The sequence below is a fragment of the Erinaceus europaeus genome, chromosome 2 (assembly GCF_950295315.1).
Source record: "Erinaceus europaeus chromosome 2, mEriEur2.1, whole genome shotgun sequence".
Taxonomy (NCBI): Eukaryota; Metazoa; Chordata; class Mammalia; order Eulipotyphla; family Erinaceidae; genus Erinaceus; species Erinaceus europaeus.
The window spans coordinates 16,351,930-16,374,227 of record NC_080163.1 but is presented as its reverse complement, the minus strand read 5'-3'; the positions used below and the strand labels follow the sequence as shown (position 1 = coordinate 16,374,227).

General features: G+C 47.4%; 1 protein-coding gene and 1 pseudogene across 1 annotated transcript in view; both read right to left on the bottom strand.

Annotated features, from left to right (window-relative positions):
* LOC103112538 (zinc finger CCHC-type and RNA-binding motif-containing protein 1-like) overlaps positions 1–1,179 on the bottom strand; it is a 53,414-nt pseudogene extending 52,235 nt beyond the window's left edge.
* Positions 1,180–12,366: 11,187 nt separating this feature from the next.
* KCNN2 (potassium calcium-activated channel subfamily N member 2) overlaps positions 12,367–22,298 on the bottom strand; it is a 191,658-nt gene continuing 181,726 nt past the window's right edge. The window contains exons 7-8 of the mRNA XM_060177160.1: positions 16,109–16,178; positions 12,367–13,106 (exon numbers count right to left, since the gene is read on the bottom strand). Of these exons, the coding sequence (XP_060033143.1) occupies positions 12,807–13,106; positions 16,109–16,178 (370 nt within the window). The 3' untranslated portion in view covers positions 12,367–12,806. The remainder of the gene's footprint in view (positions 13,107–16,108; positions 16,179–22,298) is intronic.

The window sequence follows — 22,298 nt, the reverse complement described above, 5'->3', positions numbered from 1 at the left end:
AATCCTCCCTACCCATCCAAGCCACACATAACCCTACTACTACATCCAAGTATTTATCTTTTTCATTCCATCTCTCTCTCTCTGGGACCTGATAGTGGTGGAGTTCAGAGCCCTCTCATCCTCTTCCCCCATCACTTCTCCCTCTCTGGGAGCATGGATCACAGTTGTTTTTGGAGTTCAGAAAGTAGGAGTTCTGGCTTCTGTAATTGCTTCTCTGCTGAAATTGGGCATTGGCAGGCCAATCCATACCCCTAGCCTGTTTCTGTCTTTTGAGTGGGGTAGGGCTCCAGAGAGGTGAGGTTCCAGGACATATTTGTAAGGTCATTTGCCCAGAGAAGTCAGGGTGGAATCATGGTCAGATCTGCAACTTGGTGCCTGGAAGGTGGCAGGACATAAAGTGAGATAACATGGTTAGTGACCAAGAACCAAAAAGTAGGAACAGGTCAGATGAGATTGGGCCTAATGGGGTGGAAGAAAGCTTGGAAATCCATTTTAGGCCTGTTTCTAGGGGCCCACGACTATGGTAATTTTTGCTTGAGTTTGATAGCTAGCATGAAGTTGGATAAAAATATTGTCTGAGATAATGGTGTCAGAGTAGAGAAAAGGACTAGAACATTGGATTGGGACAGAAAGTAGCTCCCATTCTTGAAAAAAAAACTCTGTGGATAGAATTAACTATTTACCTCCATCTACCTGATCTAGGGCATATATATATATAGGGCAGGTCAAGCAGGGCTGACACCCCAATCATCTCTCTGAGACTGGTAGGAGTTCACCCCAAAAAGCCTCCCTGACCCTCCTCCCTATCCTCAGATGGCCTTGTTGCCAGAATTCTTCACCTGGCCCAAGGGCAGGAGCCATTAACTGGAACTGTTGCACAGATTATAGTCAAGTTTCCATTTCCCACAGGCAAAAGAGTATGGAGATTCCACAAATAGCTTAACCCTTGAGGTTGCATCAGCCTTTGCCCCAGCCAGTTCCTGATAAGTCTGTAACTTCCCTGTCCCCAACTTGTTCCCACTTCACGATGTTGACCTTTGAAATGATTGATAGTGGTCCAAAAATACTTCCTCTTTTCTGCCTGCTTGCTCAAGTATAAGAGTACCTCGGTGTAACCCAATCAACGCACTATCCCCTGCCATAGTGTCCAGAGTCGTCACTCTGTGCACTCACCCCCATCGTGGCCTGTTCTCCTCCTACTCTATGACATCTCTCTGGTGGCCAACAGAGTGGTGGGCATGGGGTGGACAAGGCAGGCCATCCAAAGCTTGCCCTGCATATATATATATATTTAGCACAAGAGCCTATGTAACCCATAAGCACCTATTGGTCTGAGCTTGCAGCTTATGGTCACAGCTGGGAACAGTGCAGGATGAACTCATTTCAGGACCAGTATTCCTTGACTAGCAGGGTGATATACTCCAGCTTCCCATCAGAGACTGGGGCAGTGCCTGCCATAGCTGCTCTATGGTGAGGGCAAGGTCCTGAGAGGGCCCACAAGAAAGCTTGTGATGATGTTCCTGATAGAAGTGACCAGTGGTGGTGCAGAGAGGGATCTATTAGAGGTCTAGGCCCATCATATTTGTGTGGGAATCCAAGGATTTTCTGACTAGGGCCCCAGATGATGAAGTGGTGTACTACTGACCAAAAGGGTCATTTTTAAGTGAGCCAGTCTCTTGCCCTTATCCTACTTTTGTAGTCCTTTCTTTGTCTGATGACCTTAGACTTTCTCCCAGTTGTTTAAGCATTGAGTGTCATTTATTGAACCCATCCAGAATTAGTTTTTTAGGCTCAGTCTTCTTTGGGCCTTTTTGTTTTATTGCTAAACTAATTTATTCTAAGGCTAATAGATTAGAGAATTTATGGTGTTTTCTTTAGGCACTACAACTAGGAATCCAGATTTACTAGGTTTAAGTCTGCTCATCAAGGACTATTGAATACTAATACTTTGATTTATATAATTGCCCCCAGATTATGTACATGTATACCTGCACCCAGTGCCCTATACGGTTCCCCATACTTAGTATCTCTAACTTTGTTGGATGGTGTTCAGTCTGAAGTGGATGTAGGTAGTCCCATGTGTTAGGAAAGATCTTGCCAGGTTTGAAGAGTTGTGAGGTTAATGTCTCAAGCTCCATATCTCTGGTTGTAGTCCAGCATAATGTGGGATGGCGGCACTAGTAGTGATTTGGTTGAAGTCACCATAGGTGGTATGGTGGTAAGGAATCAGAGAGAAGAATTATCGAGAAGTATGGGCATAGTCTTAGAAGTTCCAGGACTAGTAGAAATGAGAACCCCCAAAGTGAATTCAAGGGGTTTCTTGTAAGGGGTTTCTTAGAAAGAGTTTAGAATAGGAATAATCAATTGTTATTAAAACCAGGTTAGTTGGGGGTTTGTTTTTAATGCTAATCCAATGGTTAACATCTGTAGTATATACTAGATCTTATTTTGCTTTGTGGCCTTTAGTGGCATATGAACATCTTCGTATTTTAGATACTGACAGAGCCAAATGGTCTTGATCTGTTTGGTCTAAAGTTGTAATTGACTTAGATGTTTAAAACACTATACACACATATATTTTTAGAGTTCCTTGAGTAGTTTAAGCCCAGTTTTAAAGTTTGATCATCTTACAAATCTGAGGTACTGTTTAGTTAGGCTAAAGCAAGTGTTTGTACTTAGAGCTATGGGCTAAGCTTTAAAGACTTGAAATATGACATCTATTTCCACTCTGACATGTCACTGAAAATCTGTGCCCACACCCCCTCACCCCCTCACCCCTTGATAATCACTATAATTTTCCACAGCATAAAATCTCTGTCCCCTGCTTTGTTTTGTGATTACCATAAGTGTAATAACTAGAATCATGTGTCTAGAGAAATTGAGAGGACAGGGGGAGATACAGAGGGAGAGAGACAGAGAGACATGCACAGCCCTACTTCGCCACTTGTGAAGCTTTCCCCCTGCAGGTGGAGACCAGGGGCTTAAAACTGGGTCCTTGTGAACTGTAACATGTGCTGCACACAACCAGGTGTGCAACTGCCTTTCCAGGCTAGCCTGAGGGTGCTTCTTCCTAGGTACGTGCTCTCTGGGTTGGAGAGAACTCAACCAGAGCCAACCTAGTCTGCTGCTCGGGAAAGGGATCAAGAACTAACATCTCAAGAGAGAGACTCTGGGACTCACGGAGCAGGAACATACAATACCCTGCTGTGTTTATTGGTCTGCCTTTAAATATCTTCTGAGATGGAAGTGGTAGGGTGAAAAAAAGAAGTACGTAGGGTAAGGGGACGGAGTGGAAAAAGAGCGCAAACCAGTGGGGTTTAAACCAGTGGGGATTAAACCAATGGGGATTAAACCAGGGCAGGTCTCAAGCAAAACTATGATTATGTAAATAGGCCACAGCATTAAGCAAGGGGAACCTGGCACGATGACATGGATAGAAACAGAACCAGAACTAGCCAAAGGAGAAATGATGACCAACACTGCCTGTCCCCTGTTAATAAGTACTTTAAAATATTAAAATATAGGGACTCCAGCGGTAACACAGTGGGTTAAGCGCACATGGCACAAAGCACAAGGACCAGTGCAAGGATCCCGGTTCGAGACCCCAGCTCCCCACCTGCAGGGGAGTCACTTCACAGGCAGTGAAGCAGGTCTGCAGGTGTCTGTCTTTCTCTCCCCCTCTTTGTCTTCCCCTCCCCTTTCCATTTCTCTCTGTCCTATTGAACAACAATGACATCAACAACAATAATAATAACAACCATAAAAACAAGGGCAACAAAAAGGAATAAATAAATAAATATTTTAAAAAGATTAAAATATATTTTTTAAAAAAGGATTTACCAATTCCTTGTTAAGTTCACTCCTGAGTATTTTGTTTGGCAATTTTAACTGACTACATTTCAGTTTCTTTTATGACTAGTCTTCTATTTGCATCACTACTAGTTCTTTGGCCAGTTATGATAACTTTCTAAAAGAAACATGACAAGGTGGGGATTGATAGCATAATGGTTATGCAAAAAGACTCATGCCTGAGGCTCCAAAGTCCCCCAGTTCAATCTCTTGTACCACCATAAATCAGAGCAGAGCAGTACTCTGGAAAAAAAAGAAAAAGAAAGAGAGAAAGAAAGATGACAACTTTTTTTTTTTTTTGGTTTATTTGCTTTTATTCAGAAATAGGTCTTAAAATATTCCAGAACTTTTTGTTCCCATTTCTTTCTGATAATTCTGCTTGTTACGGTTTGTTGGTTAGTGTCTAAAATTCATGCCAACTTTTTTTTTTCTGTGTGAAATGCACTTGATCAACCTTCCATCATCTGTGGACACATTTTGATTTATTTTTTATAGAGACAGGGAAGACAGAGAGGCAAAGAAAGTGAAAGAGATGACAGCACCCAAGTTTTCTTCAGTGCAGTGGGGGCTGGGCTTGAACCTGTGTAACGTGCATGGCAAAGCAGCACACTGTCCACGTGGGTTATTTTGCCAGCCCTGTTACTCATTTTGATTTCCACTTAGTCATGTCTTCTCTAGCTCTCAAGAGTGTGAATTCAGCCATTATTATTATTATTATTATTTATTGTCTTTCTTCATCTTCGTCTTGCGCTTCGTAAGTACTATGTGCATTCTCTCTGGACACAGTCTGTCACACATGGTCTCCCTCCAATTCGAAGTCTAGATGACACTGTCAGGGCAAGAAGACGCAGTAATTTCTCGCTACCTTTACTGCCACGCTCTGCCTTATGACACCTGAAAACCACGGCTCTGAGACAGCCAAGTTCATCTGGGGCTCACTGGTAACACACCGGGTTGAGTGTACATGTTACCATGTGGAAGGAACCCGGTTCAAACCCCAAGTCACCACTTGCAAGGGGGTGGGATATTCAAGAGTGGTGAAGCAGGTCTGCAAGTATACCTCTTTTTCTCTGCCTCTCTTCACTTTTTATTTGTTTTTTAAATGTATTTATTTATAAAATGGAAACACTGACAAAAACTATAGGATAAGAGGGATACAGCTCCACACAGTTCCACCACCAGAACTCCATATCCCATCCCATCCCCTGATAGTTTTCCTATTTTTTATCCCTTTGGGAGTATGGATCCAGGGTCACCATGGGGTGTAGAAGGTTGAAGGTCTGGCTTCTGTAATTGCTTCCCCACTGAACATGGGCATTGGCAGGTCTGTCCATACTCCCAGCCTGTCTCTCTCTTTCCCTAGTGGGGCAGGGAAAAAAAAGCAGAGCTCCAAGACACATTGGAGAGGTTGTCTGTCTAGGGAAGTCCTATTGGCATAATCTGGAACCTGGTGGCCCAGGCAAGACCGAGGCCCCTCTCTTCTCTTTCTTTCTTTCTTTCTTTCTTTCTTTCTTTTTTTATTATAGAGTTTTTTTTAAAACTTTTAAAATTCTTTTTAAAAATTATTTGTCTATTTCCTTTTGTTTCCCTTGTTGTTTTATTGTAGTTATTGATGTCGTTGTTGGATAGGACATAGAGAAATGGAGAGAGGAGGGGAAGACAGAGAGGGGGACAGAAAGATAGACACCTGCAGACCTGCTTCACCACTTGTGAAGTGACTCCCCTGCAGGTGGGGAGTTGGGGGCTTGAACTGGGATCCTTTTTTTTTTTTTTGCTGTTCTTTTGTTTAACTTTCATTATTTTTTTATTATTTATTGGATAGGGACAGAGAGAAATTGAGAGAGGAGGAGGAGATAGTGAGGGAGAGAGACAGAGAGACACCTGCAGCCCTGCTTCACTACTTGTGAAGCTTTCCCCCTGCAGGTGGGGACCAGGGACTTGAACCTGTGTCCTTGTGCACTGTAATGTGCGCGCTTAACCAGGTGCTGGGAACTGGGATCCTTACGCTGGTCCTTACGCTTTGCGCCACCTGCGCTTAACCCTCTGTACTACTGCCGGACTCCCCTCTCTTCACTTTCAATGTCTCTCTGTCTCTGTCCAGAACAAGTAAATAAAATACTTTTTAAAAATAAGTCTTAAAAAAAATAAATAAGCAAGAAAGTTCATCAGGTCTACTGGGCCTTGTCCTTGGGAAACTGCGTGTTTTTGAATGCAGCAAAGGAAAACTCCTGAGACGTTTCCACCTGCAGCTCCTACTTCCGGTGTCCTGGACTCAGGTTATAGTTGAATAGATGTACCTGGAAGCAGTTCTGATAGGGCTTTCTGTTCTCCCCCTTTTGACATAGCAAACGGGAAAAGAGCAGGCCCACGGGGTGGTGGTGGGGAATCCTCAGCTGATCCCAAAACAAAGCTCCTAAGGTCACAGCCCTTGTTTGGGGTGTGTGTGTGTCGGGGGGGTGGGCTCCAGGCTCCTGTCTGGTAGGGTTTCATGTCAGCTGACTCATTTGGCTTGACAAGCCTTTAAAACATACACTCACTGCATGTCACACATTCTAGACGTGTAAGGAAGTGTAAGCCTCCAGAGATGATGAGAGATGATGGATGGGGTGGTTGTGATAGTGGTGGTGGGGGGAGGAATGGAACTCTTAGTCTCGAGTGACCATCCCAGTACCCCTTGACTAAGTACCCCAAGTTCTTTTTTTAAATTTTTTAAATATTTATTTATTTTCCCATTTGTTGCCATTTTTTAAATTGTTGTAGTTATTATCGTTCTTGTTATTGATGTCATTGTTGTTAGATAGGACAGAGAGAAATACAGAGAAGAGGGGGAGACAGAGATAGACACCTGCAGACCTGCTTCACCGCCTGCCAAACAATTCCCTGGTAGGTAGGGGAGGCAGGGCTCGAACCGGGATCCTTAAGCTGGTCCTTGTGCTTCGTGCCACTTGCACTTAACCCGCTGTGCTACCGCCCGACTCCCAGTACCCCCAGTTCTAAGCACAGGGCATACACATCTCCACATTTGTGGGTCATATTGATGAACAGTTTGTATTGGGTTGGCCAGGAGAAAGTATGTCAAAATCCCAAAGTTGAAACATAAGTAAATATTGAGATTTTACCTTGACAGGGGTCAGGTGGTGGTGTACCTGGCTAAGTACACACATTATCAAGTACCAGGACGTGGGTTTGAGCCTCTGATCTCCACCTGCAGGGAGTAAACTTCACAAGTGGTGAAGTGGGGCTGCACCCTCTCTATCTCCCTATTCCTCTCAATTTTTCTCTGCAGTATCAAATAAAGAAAAAAAAAAAAAAAGGAAAAAACGGCCACTGAAAGTGGTGGATTCCTCATGGAGGCATCGAGCCCTGGTGATAACCCTGGAGACTCACTTGCTTAAGCACACCTATTCCCAAGTTCAAGGACTCAGGTTTGAGCCCCCACTCAAGCCCCCCAAAAAGCAGGTCTGCAGTTGTCTATTTTCTCTCCCTCTATCTTCTCCTCCTCTCTCAATTTCTCTCTGTCTTATCAAAAAAAAAAAAAAAAGGCAGCTGGTGAGGTAGATGTATTCAGCCCTCATGGAAAAAAAAAATGTAGACCAAGCCAAGCCAGATATTCTACAATTGGTAAATGAATCACCATTCACTTACTGGCCAGTCATCTAGAATCTAATAACTTGCTTTAAGAATTAATCAGACAGGTGAACAGATACCATCTACTATCAGATTCTGAAAGTTCTTGCGACAGGTAGGTAATGGAGTGTTGCATATTTCTAGCCTTTCATTAAAAATACTAATTAAGAAGATCTCCCGTTCTTTTGGTAAAAATAGATGCCAGGTTTTGCAGCACTCCATTGATAATGAATGTCTTTTTTTTTTTTTTTTGCCTCCAGGGTTATCGTTGGGGCTCAGTGCCTGCACTACAAATCCACTGCTCCTGGAGGCTGATTTTTCCCTTTTTGTTGCCCTTGTTGTTTATCATTGTTATTATTGTTGTTGGATAGGACAGAGAGAAATCGAGAGAGGAGGGGGAGAAAGACAGACACCTGCAGACCTGCATCACCATTTGTGAAGCGACCACCCACTGCGGGTGGGGAGCCAGGGGCTGGAACCAGGATCCCTGAGTTATTCCTTGAGCTTTTTGGCGCCATGTGCACTTAACCCACTGTGCTACTGCCCGACCCGCAACGTATGTCTTATAAATCCTACTTTTTGAGAGAGAGAGAGAGAGATGTTGGCATTATGCCAACTCCCTTCTGCTTTATGCTGCATTGCTTGATGCTGTGGTCTATTTACATAATCACTGCTTTGCCTGAGACCCACCTTGCCTGCAGGGTATTTGTTTAATTCCCACTGGTTAGATGAAAGCTTTCTATCTTCAAGCTCTGTCCTTTCTCTCCACCCACTCTCCTAGGTATTTCCTTTTTTCCCGACCTGCCACTTCCGCCACAGAAGATATAAAGGTTTTTCTGATCAATAAGACATTGCATTGCGTTCCCGCTCAGCCACAAGAGTTCCTGGTTCTTCTCCCGCGTCACTGGGTAAGCAGCAGCCTAGGTTGGCTCCGGTTGAATTCTCTCCAACCCGGAGAGCACATACTCGGGAAGAAACACCCTCAGGCTAGCCCAGCAGAGAGAGAGATGGAAGAAGTTCAAGAGAAGACTCAGAAGAGGCTGTAAGAACTATCCCTGTGAGGGATAACCCAGAGTAATCAGCACACCTTCTCCAGACCCTGGTTTCAGTTTCACACTCTTGACTCCATCCTTCCTTCCTTTCCCACCCTCAGCTACAGCTGGGGAATGGGAAGGCTAGAAAATTTGCTTGTTCTGCCACTAGGATTACTGCTGGGGTCTAGTTCCTGCACCATGCTGCACTACTCCCAAGGTGACGAAGTGTGATGGTGTGACAAGGAGGAACATGGGTGGCCCGATAGCAGCTTTGGTAGCTGCCAAAGGGCATGGTCTGAAGTGAGGGGTGGGGTGGGGGAGGGGAGATCTAAAGCAGGTGCCTTATAGTTTTGGGGTTTTTTTGTTTGTTTTGGGGTTCACTGTCAGCCCTATAATTTTTTTCTCCACTTTTTTGGATAGGACAGAGAGAAATTGAGAGAGGAGGGGAAGACAGAGAGGGGGGAGAAAAAGATAGGCACCTGCAGACCTGCTTCACCGCTTGTGAAGTGACTCCCCTGACGAGGGGAGCTGGAGGCTTGAACCAAGATCTTTGCTTGGGCCCCTTGCACTTTGGACTACCTGCGTTCAATCTAGTGAGCTACTGCTAGACTCCCAAGCAGGTGTCTTTGGAAATAAAGAAGGGGGTGGTAGCCCAGAGTGATATTCGTGGGTGGGGTTGAGAGTTGTCCAGTGACGTGTTTTCTGGCCTGTCCTCACTCTCAGCTTGATCCTGGAGACTCTGCAAGGGTTTGTGGGGAGCACTTAGGGGACCTCTTCAGTCTCAGAGATTGTTCTTGTAGATTTTTGGCATAAATAAGTGGCAAGAGGTGTGTCGCTGCCTGAGATCCCACCGATCCTGTGAAACCAGAGGGACGTAGCCTTCCCCTGGGATTCACTCCACGCCACATGGCACCCCCTACCTACCGCACTCGGAAGCACAGACCAAGAGGCCTATGTGATGCCTCAAGAGTCTTGCTCCAGGGGCTGAGCTGTGGTGCCTCTGGTTAGGTCACATGTTACCATACACAAGGACCTGGGTTCAAGCCCCCAATCCCCACCCGAAGGGGGTAAGCTTCAGGAACAGTGAAGCAGCATTGCAGGTCTCTCTCTCTCCTTCTCTCTCTCCCTTTCCCATCTCAATTTCTCTGTCCAAAAAAGAAAAAACAAAGAAAAAAAAGATAGGGAGAATGAAAGGAAGAAAGAAAGGGACAAAAAAAAAAAAGAGAGATGGTCCCGAGGATTAAGTCTCGGTGATAATCCTAGAGGCAATAAATAAATAAATAAATAAATAAATAAATAAATACTCATGTTTACTTGCTGCCAGGAGGTGGCAGGCTTGTATGCCAGAGGATCTGGGTTCGATACCTGGCACCACTTATGCTGCAGTGATATTCCAGTTTGTTCTCTCTTGTTAATAAATTGTAAATTGGTGTATCTTACAAGTCATGACTATACACAGTCAAGTCTGTGTGCTTCAGGGAGCTCTGCACACCAACACAGGTCCACACAGGCAGGAATTATAGGATCTCCTTTCCTGCCCTCAACAGGGATGCACAAATCGCATGGATTTGTTAGGAAATGAAATAAGATTCTTGAAAGCATCTGTGTTCTTTGTTCAAATATACAGATTTGCCCCCTCTCTCTGTCTCTGTCTCTCTCTCTCTCACACACACACACACATCTATTTTCCTTTTTTATTTCTCCAGGGTTATTTCTGGGGCTCAGTGCCACCACTATGAATCCTCTGCTCCTGGTGGCCATTTTTTCCATTTTTATTGGATAGGACAGAGAGAAATTGAGAGAGGGGGGAGCTAGAGAGGGAGAGAGAAATATGAAACATCTGTAGACCTGCTTCCCCACTTGTGGAACCATTGCCCCTGCAGGTGTGGGCCAGGGGCTCAAACCCAGATCCTTGAGTGGGTCTTTGTGCTTTGTGCACTTAACTGAGTGTGCCACCACCCACCCCTGCATCTGTTTTAAATAGATCGACACATATCTGCATAGATAGCTAGATACTGGAACAACCCGGTGGGTCCTTATATACAATCCATATTAAAAAGGAGATCCTGTTGATGAGTGGGATCATCCCATACTCATCTTTATCTTTCTGACTTAGCTCACTTAACATAATTACTTCTAGCTCCATCCAAGATGGGTCAGAGAAGGTGGGTTCATTGTTCTTAATAGCTGCATAGTATTCCATTGTGTATATATACCACACTCATCAACAGAAGTTGAGAAAGAAGAATAGAAAGGGAAACTAAAAGCAGGATCTGACTAAATCTAGAGTAGGGCACCAAAGTAAAAACCCTGTGGTGAGGGGGAGGTGGTTATTTGGCTTCCAGGGGCGGCAGGTGGAGCGGGGCAGGGGGTAGTGGGTGGGATGGGACACAGTCTTTTGGTGGTGGGAATGGTGTACACCTATTAAATTGTAGCCATATAAATATTTAATTAATATGAGAGGGGAAAAATTGATTGTATGTCTTGAACTTTTTAAAACACAGACTGAGTCTTTTTAATACATAGGCTGAGTCTTTGATATGTTGACTCTCTCAAAAGCCTAGACCAGGGAGAACAGAAGCAACCAGTGGCACAGCTATATACAAGATGTTGGGTATTATACAGCAAACCCTAACAAAGGGACTTTTCAAAGCTAACCCAATTACCAAATAATGTGATGATAACAAAGTCCCAAAACCTAGATATAGACCAGGTCCCCTGAGATAGAGCATATGTTCACACATATCCATAAACTAGGGCAAAATATATACCTGAAAGCAAAAGTACACAAGAGTCTGCAGTACCCCCCAACACTTCATCTGCACTATTCCAGCCTTTAGGTCCATGATTGTTCGACAATTTGTTTGGCTTTGTATGTTAACTCTCTTTTCAGCCACCAGGTTCCAGATGCCAGCATGATGCCAACCAGACTTCCCTGAACTGAGGACCCCACCAATGTGTCCTGGAGCCCCACTTCCCCAGAGACCCACCCTACTAGGGAAAGAGAGAGGCAGACTGGGAGTATGGATCAGCCATTCAATGCCCATGTTCAGCAGGGAAGCAATTACAGAAGCCAGACCTGCCACCTTCTGCACCCCATAATGATCCTGGGTCCATACTCCTAGAGGGATAAAGAATGGGAAAGCTATCAGGAGAGGGGATGGGATATAGAGATCTGGTGGTGGGAAATGTGTGGAGTTATATCCCTCCTATCCTATGGTTTTGTTAATGTCTCCTTTTTTAAATAAATTAATTAATTAAAAAAATTTTTTTAAATGAGACCCTATAAATCCCCAAATAATGCTAAGTGGGGCAGGGTTCTTGCTACATGAAAAGGTCTTAGTCCATGAGGGCATGGACTCATGAAAGTCTTTAACCAACAGCCCAGACTTTTGTAATTCAAAAGTATCAACAGGTAGGCGCCGAGCTGGTGGCCCCTAGCTGTTGACACTTTGGTTGGTTGGGCACAAACATTGCAGTGCCTCACTTGTCATCTGGGGGGAGGGGCTTCATGAACAATGGAGCAGTGATGCAGGTGTCTGTATCTCCCCCTTCCCTCTCAATTTCTGTCTCAATCCAAAATAAATATAAAATTTTTTTATTAAAAATATAAAAAATATATAGCAGCAGGCATCGGGTGACTCAATCAGTCACTATACCTGGAAAGGGATGCAAAAGGGAGTTGCACCTTGAAAAAATGTCAAACACTAACCCTCCACCCAATAAAGTCATATATATATATATATATATATATATATATATATATATATATATATATAGTGAGAGAGAGAGAGAGAGAGAGAATTGTCAAGTGACCAGACTAGTCTGTGCAGAAATTAACTTTTTTAATTATATATCATATAATGTAGTAGTAAAGTCTGTCTTGAAGTGCATGAATAAAAAGTTAGTGAAATTATAGGAGGAACAATCTATATATAGCAATAATAGGTGCATTCCCTGTGCGTCTGGAAGAAAGAAAAAAGGAGGAGAGCAAGAGGAAGAAGAAGAAGAAAAAGAAGAAGAGGAGGAGGAGGAGGAGGAAGAAGAGGAAGAAGAAGAAGAAGAAGAAGAGGAGGAGGAGGAGGAGGAGGAGGAGGAGGAAGAAGAAAAGGAGGAGAAGGAGAAGAAGAAGAGTTTTCACTCATTTTGGCCTAAAACTTAGTGTTCAGGTCCCCAGGATTCTGACATCAGAACCCGGGTAACGCTGATTAGAACCATAGGGGCTTTACAATAAAAGCTAAAATATTGACCATATGATGGCAAAAAAGTCTTAGTTCGTGGTTAACTGATTCTCTTCTAGCTACTCTCGGATGACGTCGGTGGCGCCGTGGAGGAGGAGCGCCGCCTCCGGGAGGAGGAGCGGGAGCGCGGGGCGGCGTAGGTCTGTCCATCCACGTAGCTGTCCACCTGCGCCTCGGCTGCGCTGCGCCGCTGCTGCTGCTGCTGCTGCCGCAGAGCCTGGCTGATGAGGCCCGGGAGGGCGTGCACACTCCCGATTAGCGTCTCCAGCTTGCTCTCCAGCGTCACGATCCGCTTCTCAAAGTCCTCGCTCCGCTCGTTTAGGTCGGAGATCATGTCATACATGATGTTCTGGGTCTGTGGGCCGGGCGAGAGGGGCAGAGAGAAAGAGGACTGAGGCCCAGGGATGCTGGCTCGCTCCTGGAGCAACCTGCCATGGCTTTGGGTGCGGGTATGCCTTTCCTGTGCTGGGACTTGGAGAAACCAGTGTAGACACATTTGCTCAGTATCAGAAGTCGGGTATGGAGGTATCCACATACTTCACCTGCAGGGAGTCTTGTGTGGGTGCTGCTGGTGGCCTGCTCAGTGACTGGGAGTACTGCTGGTGGCATGTTCAGTGACTGAGTGTACTGTTGATAGTGTGATCAGTGACTGGGAGTACTGCTGATGGTGTGCTCACTGACTGGGAGTACTGCTGGTGGCCTGCTCAGTGACTGGGAGTACTGCTGGTGGCCTGCTCAGTGACTGGGAGTACTGCTGGTGGCCTGCTCAGTGACTGGGAGTACTGCTGATGGTGTGCTCAGTGACTGGGAGTACTGCTGGTGGCGTGCTCAGTGACTGGGAGTACTGCTGGTGGCCTGCTCAGTGACTGGGAGTACTGCTGATGGTGTGCTCAGTGACTGGGAGTACTGCTGGTGGCGTGCTCAGTGACTGGGAGTACTGCTGGTGGCCTGCTCAGTGACTGGGAGTACTGCTGATGGCGTGCTCAGTGACTGGGAGTACTGCTGGTGGCATGCTCAGTGACTGGGAGTACTGCTGATGGTGTGCTCAGTGACTGGGAATACTGCTGATGGCGTGCTCAGTGACTGGGTGTACTGCTGATGGTGTGCTCACTGACTGGGAGTACTGCTGGTGGCGTGCTCAGTGACTGGGTGTACTGCTGGTGGTGTGCTCAGTGACTGGGAGTACTGCTGGTGGCCTGCTCAGTGACTGGGAGTACTGCTGACGGTGTGCTCAGTGACTGGGAGTACTGCTGGTGGCGTGCTCAGTGACTGGGAGTACTGCTGATGGTGTGCTCAGTGACTGGGAGTACTGCTGGTGGCCTGCTCAGTGACTGGGTGTACTGCTGATGGTGTGCTCAGTGACTGGGAATACTGCTGATGGTGTGCTCAGTGACTGGGAGTACTGCTGGTGGTGTGCTCAGTGACTGGGAGTACTGCTGATGGTGTGATCAGTGACTGGGAGTACTGCTGGTGGTGTGCTCAGTGACTGGGAGTACTGCTGGTGGTGTGATCAGTGACTGGGAGTACTGTTGGTGGTGTGCTCAGTGACTGGGAGTACTGCTGATGGTGTGCTCAGTGACTGGGAGTACTGCTGGTGGTGTGATCAGTGACTGGGAGTACTGCTGATGGTGTGCTCAGTGACTGGGAGTACTGCTGGTGGCATGCTCAGTGACTGGGTGTACTGCTGATGGTGTGTTCAGTGACTGGGAGTACTGCTGGTGGTGTGCTCAGTGACTGGGTGTACTGCTGATGGTGTGCTCAGTGACTGGGAGTACTGCTGATGGTGTGCTCAGTGACTGGGAGTACTGCTGGTGGTGTGCTCAGTGACTTGGAATACTGCTGATGGTGTGCTCAGTGACTGGGTGTACTGCTGATGGTGTGCTCAGTGACTGGGAGTACTGCTGGTGGCATGCTCAGTGACTGGGAGTACTGCTGATGGTGTGCTCAGTGACTGGGAGTTCTGCTGGTGGCCTGCTCAGTGACTGGGAGTACTACTGATGGTGTGCTCAGTGACTGGGAGTACTGCTGGTGGCCTGCTCAGTGACTGGGAGTACTGCTGGTGGCCTGCTCAGTGACTGGGAGTACTGCTGATGGTGTGCTCACTGACTGGGAGTACTGCTGGTGGTGTGCTCAGTGACTGGGAGTACTGCTGGTGGCGTGCTCAGTGACTGGGAGTACTGCTGGTGGCGTGCTCAGTGACGGGTGGAACGGTTATTTCTGGCGGTGTGCTCAATGACTAGGGATACAGCCTGTGATGTTCTTAGTGATTGTGGGTGCTGCCGGTGGCATGCTCAATGACTGGGGGGTACTGGCAGTGGTGTGCTCAGTGGCTGAGGTGGTATACCGATTTAATATTCTTGCGTAAGTGTCAGCAATAATTACAAAAGCTAGCATAGCAAACCCATCCTGCAGCAGTAAACAGAGGTTCCTACAATGATCTCTCCTGGTGCTTCCTTCTTTATATGTGGTCACTAGAGCCAGTAGCAGAAGGCGAGTAAGCTTACCTCCTGGGTGGAGCCACTCCACGTGAGCGTCGGCACTGGCCCTCCTCACTGAAGTTAAATAAAAACTAAAAACATTATACTAGGGCCAGGCGGTGGTGCACTGGGTTGAGTGCACACATTACAATGCACAAGGATCCTGGTTCAAGCCCCTGGTTCCCACCTGCAGGGGGAAAACTTCACAAGTGCTGAAGCAGGGCTGCAGGTGTCTTTCTTTCACTCTTCCTCTCTACCTCCACCTCCCCTCTCAATTCCTCTCTTTCTCTATCAAAATAAATAAGGGAGTGTGGGGGTGTGAACCCCAGCCTCTGTGCCCTCTCTCTACTTTGTATCAGGGGCTCTCAACAGCCTCTCAGTGAAGATAAGCAGAGTGACCCAGTGGTGGAGACAGGATTCTGGACACTTGCACCTAGAGTTTGACTTGGCTGAGGGACAGAGCAGTTTTCACCATTCCTCCTTGTGCTTGAGACCACGTGGGTAATCCCCATTCATGGAGACAACAACCAGGGCTGGGCAGGGCTGCGCCCAGCCGAGTGCACATGTCACCAAATGCAAACACCTGGGTTCAAGCCCCTGGTTTGTGTGTGTGTGTGTGTGTGTGTGTGTGTGTGTTTCTAAAGAGCTCCACGATTGGTAAAACAGTGGTGCAGGTGCATTGCCTTTTCTGCCTGGGTGTTCTGTACTTGTAAATCACTGTGAGGAGGATGGCATTCAGGCTGCAGACAGAGAGATGTCCAGAGGGAATGAGGGAATGAAAACCTTTTAAAAAGTGTCTTGGAGGATGTCTCCTCCTCTGGCGGGTGGGCTGGCTTGGGATGACAGTGAGTTGGGGGTGGCCTCCCCACTCCCCGCTTACCTTGGCCAGGTCCACCAAGGTATTGGCTTGGTCGTTCAACTTCCTCTGCTCCATTTTCACACTTCTTAACCTAAAAGACAGAAGGCCGAGTCAGGATGGCTTCCCAGAGCCTGCATGGGCCACCAGACGCCTTCCAACAGAGCATGCACAAACTCCACAAGAGCAAGTAACCGCATGGAGAATGCCTTGGCTCTTCTTCGGGGTGGGTGGGTGGGGGCGGGGAGTCCACACCGGTTATGTGGTTATGTGTCTGATATAATGAGAAACATGCTTCCCCCGACACCGCCAAAAAAAGGGAGAGAAAGTCAGAGATGGCGTGTCCACAGGACAGCTGCTCATGGGGGGCAGGGATGGAGGGGGATTAACGCTGAATTGAGGAAGGCTCATAGGGCTTTCACCCTATGAGAAAAAGCCAAAACATTCCTTCAAAAAGCCCCACCCCCACCCCGTATCGTGTCGTGACGAATAGGCATAGGAAGAGACAGGCCAAGGCAGCCGAGCACCTGTCAGGGCTGGAGCTGCAGGTGGGCGCCTTCCTATGCCTATGTGACGTGACGGAACGAGGTACAGGCTGGCCCTGCGTCGCCTGAGATGGGGTGGGTTAGGCGTTTGAACCGATGGCACACAGTGATAAGTGAGATTCTGATTAGCAAGAAAACTTTTATTCAACCAGCAGCAAAGTCACTCAAAAGAGAATTCTCTTTTATTCTCCGTGGGATCGCACTAGACTTTCAAGACTGACGTGGGCTCAGAAGGGAAGGCCGAGCCTTCCCTGGAAGGGAGAGAATGTCCCTGGATTTCGAATGCTGATAAAGGTCAAGAGGGTAGCTAGGGTATCTGTCTCAGTGTGTGGGGGTGGTGGTGGTAGGGGCCTTGAATCCTCTAGGTTTTAATACCATCGTCTTTGTCAGGGTGGCTGCGTTGAGAGTCTTTCTGAGGGAGAGCTCTCTTTGCTTCTTAGCTGAATGTAATATTTCAGCAAGATGCTTTCTCAGCATTTACTGTGTCTGGGAGACTGAGAATTTCCACCCCATATTGCGCTCACTGTTCTTTTAAGATAACAATTCAAGGGCGAGTTTCAAAAGAACAGGTGGTCTCTCTGAGCTACTCAGTTGGGGGAAAAAATAATCCATGTTGACCTTCTTAATTTGATGACAAGTCATTTTACAGCATACACTGTTGGTGCTGGAAAAAGAACTTAAAAATTATTTCTCAATGTAAGGGGAAGCTACTTGGTGCAGAAGAAATGAAACTTGCAGGGCAAGATTTTACAGTCAAGGAGCTCTTTGTAACAAACGTTCGACAGTGTTCAGCGACTTGCTTCTGCCAAGAGTCTTTCCAGTATGTCACTGATCTGCTCCAGAGGGAACACAGGACCCCTTCTGCCCGGAGTGGAACAGACGCCTGTCCACGGCATGATCTTGAACCTTCTCTCACAGCCTACGCCTCTGTCATTTGCCATCGAGATGAGATGGTGATCTTGTGGTTCTCGGCCAGAACTGACTGCTCCGGCTTTTTTTTTTCTTTCCTCATTGCTATCAGAGTTGGAATGTGTCCCACTCTATAAGTAATTGATATGAGATATATTTAAATCCAATATATAAGGGAAGGTTCCTCTCAGTATGTCTACATTTAAAATCTGGGATGCCTGCCTTTTCAAAATAAGCAATCCCCCCCCCCCCCCCCCAAAGAAGCTCTTTTAATGTGTGAGTCACTAAATAGGAGTGAATTTGAACACTTTGGACACTGGATTCCTTTTTGCTGGCTCCGGCTTGACCATCAGTTCCTCCATTCATGAGGTTCAGCGGTTGCTTTAGCCAGGACTTTCTGTTGTGTCGGTTGGTACAGTACTGCAGATTAAGCAGTGCTAAAACAGAGAGACATTTCCTCTTGCCCTTGTCCTGTGGGGTGGGAGGCTGGGGAGACAGTATAATGGTTCTGCAAAAAAACTTTCCTACCTGAGGCTCTGAGGTAGGTCCCCAGTTCAACCCCCAGCATCACCATAAGCCTGAGCTGAGCAGGACTCCGGTCTTTTACTCTCTGTACCTTTCTTTCATTAATACATGAAGAGACAAAGAAAAAAGAACTGAAGAAAAAGAAAATTGTTCAAGGCTTATTCACTCAGTCTTTATGTCCCAACAACTACTATATTCTTTCACCTGAAAAAAAAAAGACAGAACTGGGGGCCAGGTAGTGGAACACTCAACAGAACGTCCATGTTACTACATGTAAGGACCTGGGTTCAAGCCCCTGGTCTCCATCTGCAGGGAGGAATCCTTCTCATGAATGATGGGGCAGTGCTGCAGGTATCTCTCCATCTCTCTTTGCCCTGTATTGCTCTCTCGCTCTCTCTCATCTTTATTTAAAAAAAAATGGCCACAGGGAATGACAGAGACGTGCAGGCACTAGCCCCAGTGCTAACCCTAGTGGCAAGAAAAAGCAAGCAAGCAAACAAACAAACAAACAAAAAAAACAGAGCTTTCTGTCACCAAGAACCCATGGCTTGTCTTCAGGAACATGTGGACTCCTGGGTTGGCGCCACTGTCTTTTCTTCCCTTCTGTGAGGGATGTGAGTGGCTTCTTTCCAGCAGACACAGAGAGCTTTCCTTTCTTCTTGTGGTGGTGGTGGTGGGGAGGGCACTGTGCCTTTGGCACCAAGGCTCTGGAGATGCCAGTCACAGCAGGGGTCATCTGTGGGTGCAGGGCTAGTCCCGGGCTCGAATCAGGGGAAGAGCAGAAGGCTGAGTCTCAACAGAGGCGAGTGCACCATCTTTTCAACAATGGCACCTCCGCAACCTCCCCTAGGTGGCTGGTAGTAGAAGTTTGCCCATCTGGTCTTCTGCCATGGGGAGCCGCCCTATCTGACGGAGAGTCTTCTAGCTCCCTGTCCCTCAGTCCTTTGCTGGGCTGCCTGTAAATTTGCTTGTTTGTTTGGTTTGGGGTAGGGAAGAGGAGCTGGAGGGAAGGGCCTATTTGAGCTGCAGCTGCGGGGAATAAAAGGTCACATGCAGATATGCACCGACTGCCCCACCCCACCCCCGCCCCGCCCCGCCCCGCCCCGCCCCCAAAGAAGAATAAGAAACATCTGTTGATTTCTTCCTTGTGAACTTCACTTATCACAGGAAAAGATCATGGTTTGGGGGAGGGGGGGAAGGAGGAGGAGGTCACAGTTCCATAGCAGCAACCAGACTACTACAGTTCACAAAGAGAGGGTCCGCTTGGGGTACATGCAGCCGGAGAAAACTCTGCCATTGGTGAAGGGTGTGGCTCACACAACTTACTTCCGAGCTCTATATTCATTGGGTTGGAAAACAAAACAAAACAAAACAAAAAAAAACAAAAAAAAAAAAAGAAAGAAAGACAAAACAAAAAGAAAAACAAAAAGACTGTAAAATATCCTAGAAGGTAACAGCACAGCGTGGTTCTTCAGTTGTACACAGGGGGCTCGATTCGTGAACTGGAAGCTTTTGCTGAGAGACTAACGGGCTGGTTGGTGGTGGTGGTGGGCAGCGGTGAGGGGTGAGGGGTGGCGTAGGGGGGAGGCGCATATGGGTCAAAGAGAAGCAACGTCCACGGCTTGACCGTTCCCTCTTCAGGGCTGGGGTCTCCTCCTCTCCCCCTAAAAATATATGTAGAGCTTCCTCCCGAGCTGGAGCTCAAAGGAAGAATCGATTCAGAGCTATTTTGGCTAATTTGGGAGCAACGTCAGATCAGTCAGCAATAAGAAATGATCTAACTTAATGTAAAGGGGGCGGGTTGAACTGAATTCCAAATACAGGCGCAATATTAATTCTTGTTTTTAAGAGGATACTTTCCTCCCTTTTCCCCTTTCCTTTCCTTTCCTTTCCTTTCCTTTCCTTCCTTCCTTCCTTCCTTCCTTCCTTCTTGGCCTCCAGGGTTATTGTTGGGGCTCGGTGCCTGCACTACCAATCCACTGTTCCTGGAGGCTATTTTTTTCCCCTCTTGTTGCCCTTGTTGTTTATCATTGTTGTTACTGCTACTGTTGTTGTTAGATAGGACAGAGAGAAATGGAGAGAGGAGAGGAAGACAGAGAGCGAGAAAGTTAGACACCTGAAGACTGGCTTCACCGCCTGTGAAGTGATCCCCCTGCAGGTGGGGTACCAGGGGGCTTAAACCAGGACTCTTACATCTGTCCTTGCGCTTTGCGCCATGTGCACTTAACCCACTGCGCTATTGCCCAGCCCCTTCCTCCCTTCCTTCAAATTGGGGCTATTTGGAAGTCTAACATTCCAAAATCTGGGGATCCCCACACCCTTTGATAGAGACGCTTGTGTCCACTGACTGCCTTGGAGAAAACCAGCTCCAAGCTCTCTCAGGGGTTCATTTTATTGTGGCTAGCTGGTGTGTGTGTGTGTGTGTGTGTGTGTGTGTGTGTGTGTGTGCCTGTGCGTGTGCATGTGTTGTGGGGGCCCAGGGGGAGGGGCTTCACAGTTGAGATAGAAGAAGGACAAGCTGGAAAGGAAAAGCTGCTACCGGAAACAGCGTGAAAGGCTGCAGATATATGTTCTCGGTGGCACTGAGGGACAGGCCTGGGAGACAGATTCATCAGTGGGAAGAGGCTCTGAGCTGGGAGAGATGGGGAAGGAGGGAGGGAGAGAGAGAGAGAGGGAGAGACCTGAACTAGATGGGGCTGATGAGAGGGAGGGAGAGAGGGTGCCAACGTACAGCCTCTCTCAGAGGCTCTCAGAGTACAAGAGAGGTGGTCTGGACAGCAGAACAGTGTGTGCTTCCCACGGGGGAGGTCAGGCAGAGGACGGGTCTTGCCCTCAGGAATCGAGCCCGATGTGCTTCCTCTAGGGCGGCGCACACTCACGTCAAAAGCATAGGTGACTATGCACCATTCAACCACCCAGGCAGCCAGAGCTACCCACCCACCCCCTTAGATATTTTCAGCATGGAAGCAGCCTCCCCTGCTTCCACCAGGACTATCCCTCCCCCATCCCAGCCCTGCCCTGCCCTGCCCTGCCCTGTCCTGGCTTGACTGGTACCACAACTCAGACCATTTTTTTTTTTTAAGATTTAAAAAAAAATTATTATCTTTATTTTATTTATTAGATAGAGACAGCCAGAAATTGAGAGGGAAGGGAGTGATAGAGAGGGAGAGAGATAGAGAGACACCTGCAGCCCTGCTTCATCCCTTGTGAAGCCTCGCCCCTGCAGGTGAGGACCAGGGGCTTGAACCCAAGTCCTTGTGCACTGTAATGTGTGCGCTTAACCAGGTGCACTATTGCCTGACCCCATATCTAAGTACTTTTCTCCATCACTCCATTCCCACACAGTGCGGCATCTGTCAGCCAGTGCCACCAGGCCCCAAAGGCTTATGTCAGTCTGTTTTGTGGCCCGATGATTCAACCATCAGTTTAGGGACAGCTCTGCACTCCCACCTCCCAACACCCCTAGAGATCAGCTTTCTGACAGATTTTGAGCAACAAAACTTTTGAGCCCACAGCAAAAAAGTTTCCAGTGAAAATTCCTAAAGTCACCGCCCCCCCCATCCTGCCACATGCGCGTGCGCGCGCGCGCGCGCACACACACACACACACACACACACACACACCCTAAGTTTTGGAGTAGAAAGGTATTCAGAACTCCAGGGACAATGATAAGATAACACACACTCAGAGAGAGAGAGACAGATACCTACCATGTGCGAGTGTCCACAGACACACAGATGCAAGGATACCTACCTCGGCCACCACCAAGACACAGAGAGTGACTTCACAAGAACCATCAGACTCTAAGTGACCCCCACAGGCCAACACACATGCTTCCAGTCTCAGACACGCACCTCACACTCACAGATCCCAGCCACCTTCTGACAGAAATTCCTTCCTGCTGCTGAACAACAGGAAGAATGACCGCTTGGCAACACCAAGAATGACCACTTGGCAGTCACCTATGTGTAGTTCTGGCGTGAACGCTGTGGTTCTTGGATGTTGTTTTTTGTGTGTGGGGGGGAGGGGAATGAGCGTAGGAACAGCCATTCCACATGGGGTATTGTACCAGGTGACCCTCAAAGTAATGGTTTCAGCATCTCCCAGCAACTCTCTGTTAGTTCTAGAGATGGGGGCTGGAGGGGAGGGAGACTGGAGAGAGAGAGCTCACTGGATAATGCATGCAGCTATATTTGAGCCCCAGCACCACCTGTGAGCTGCTATGGTAACAGAGG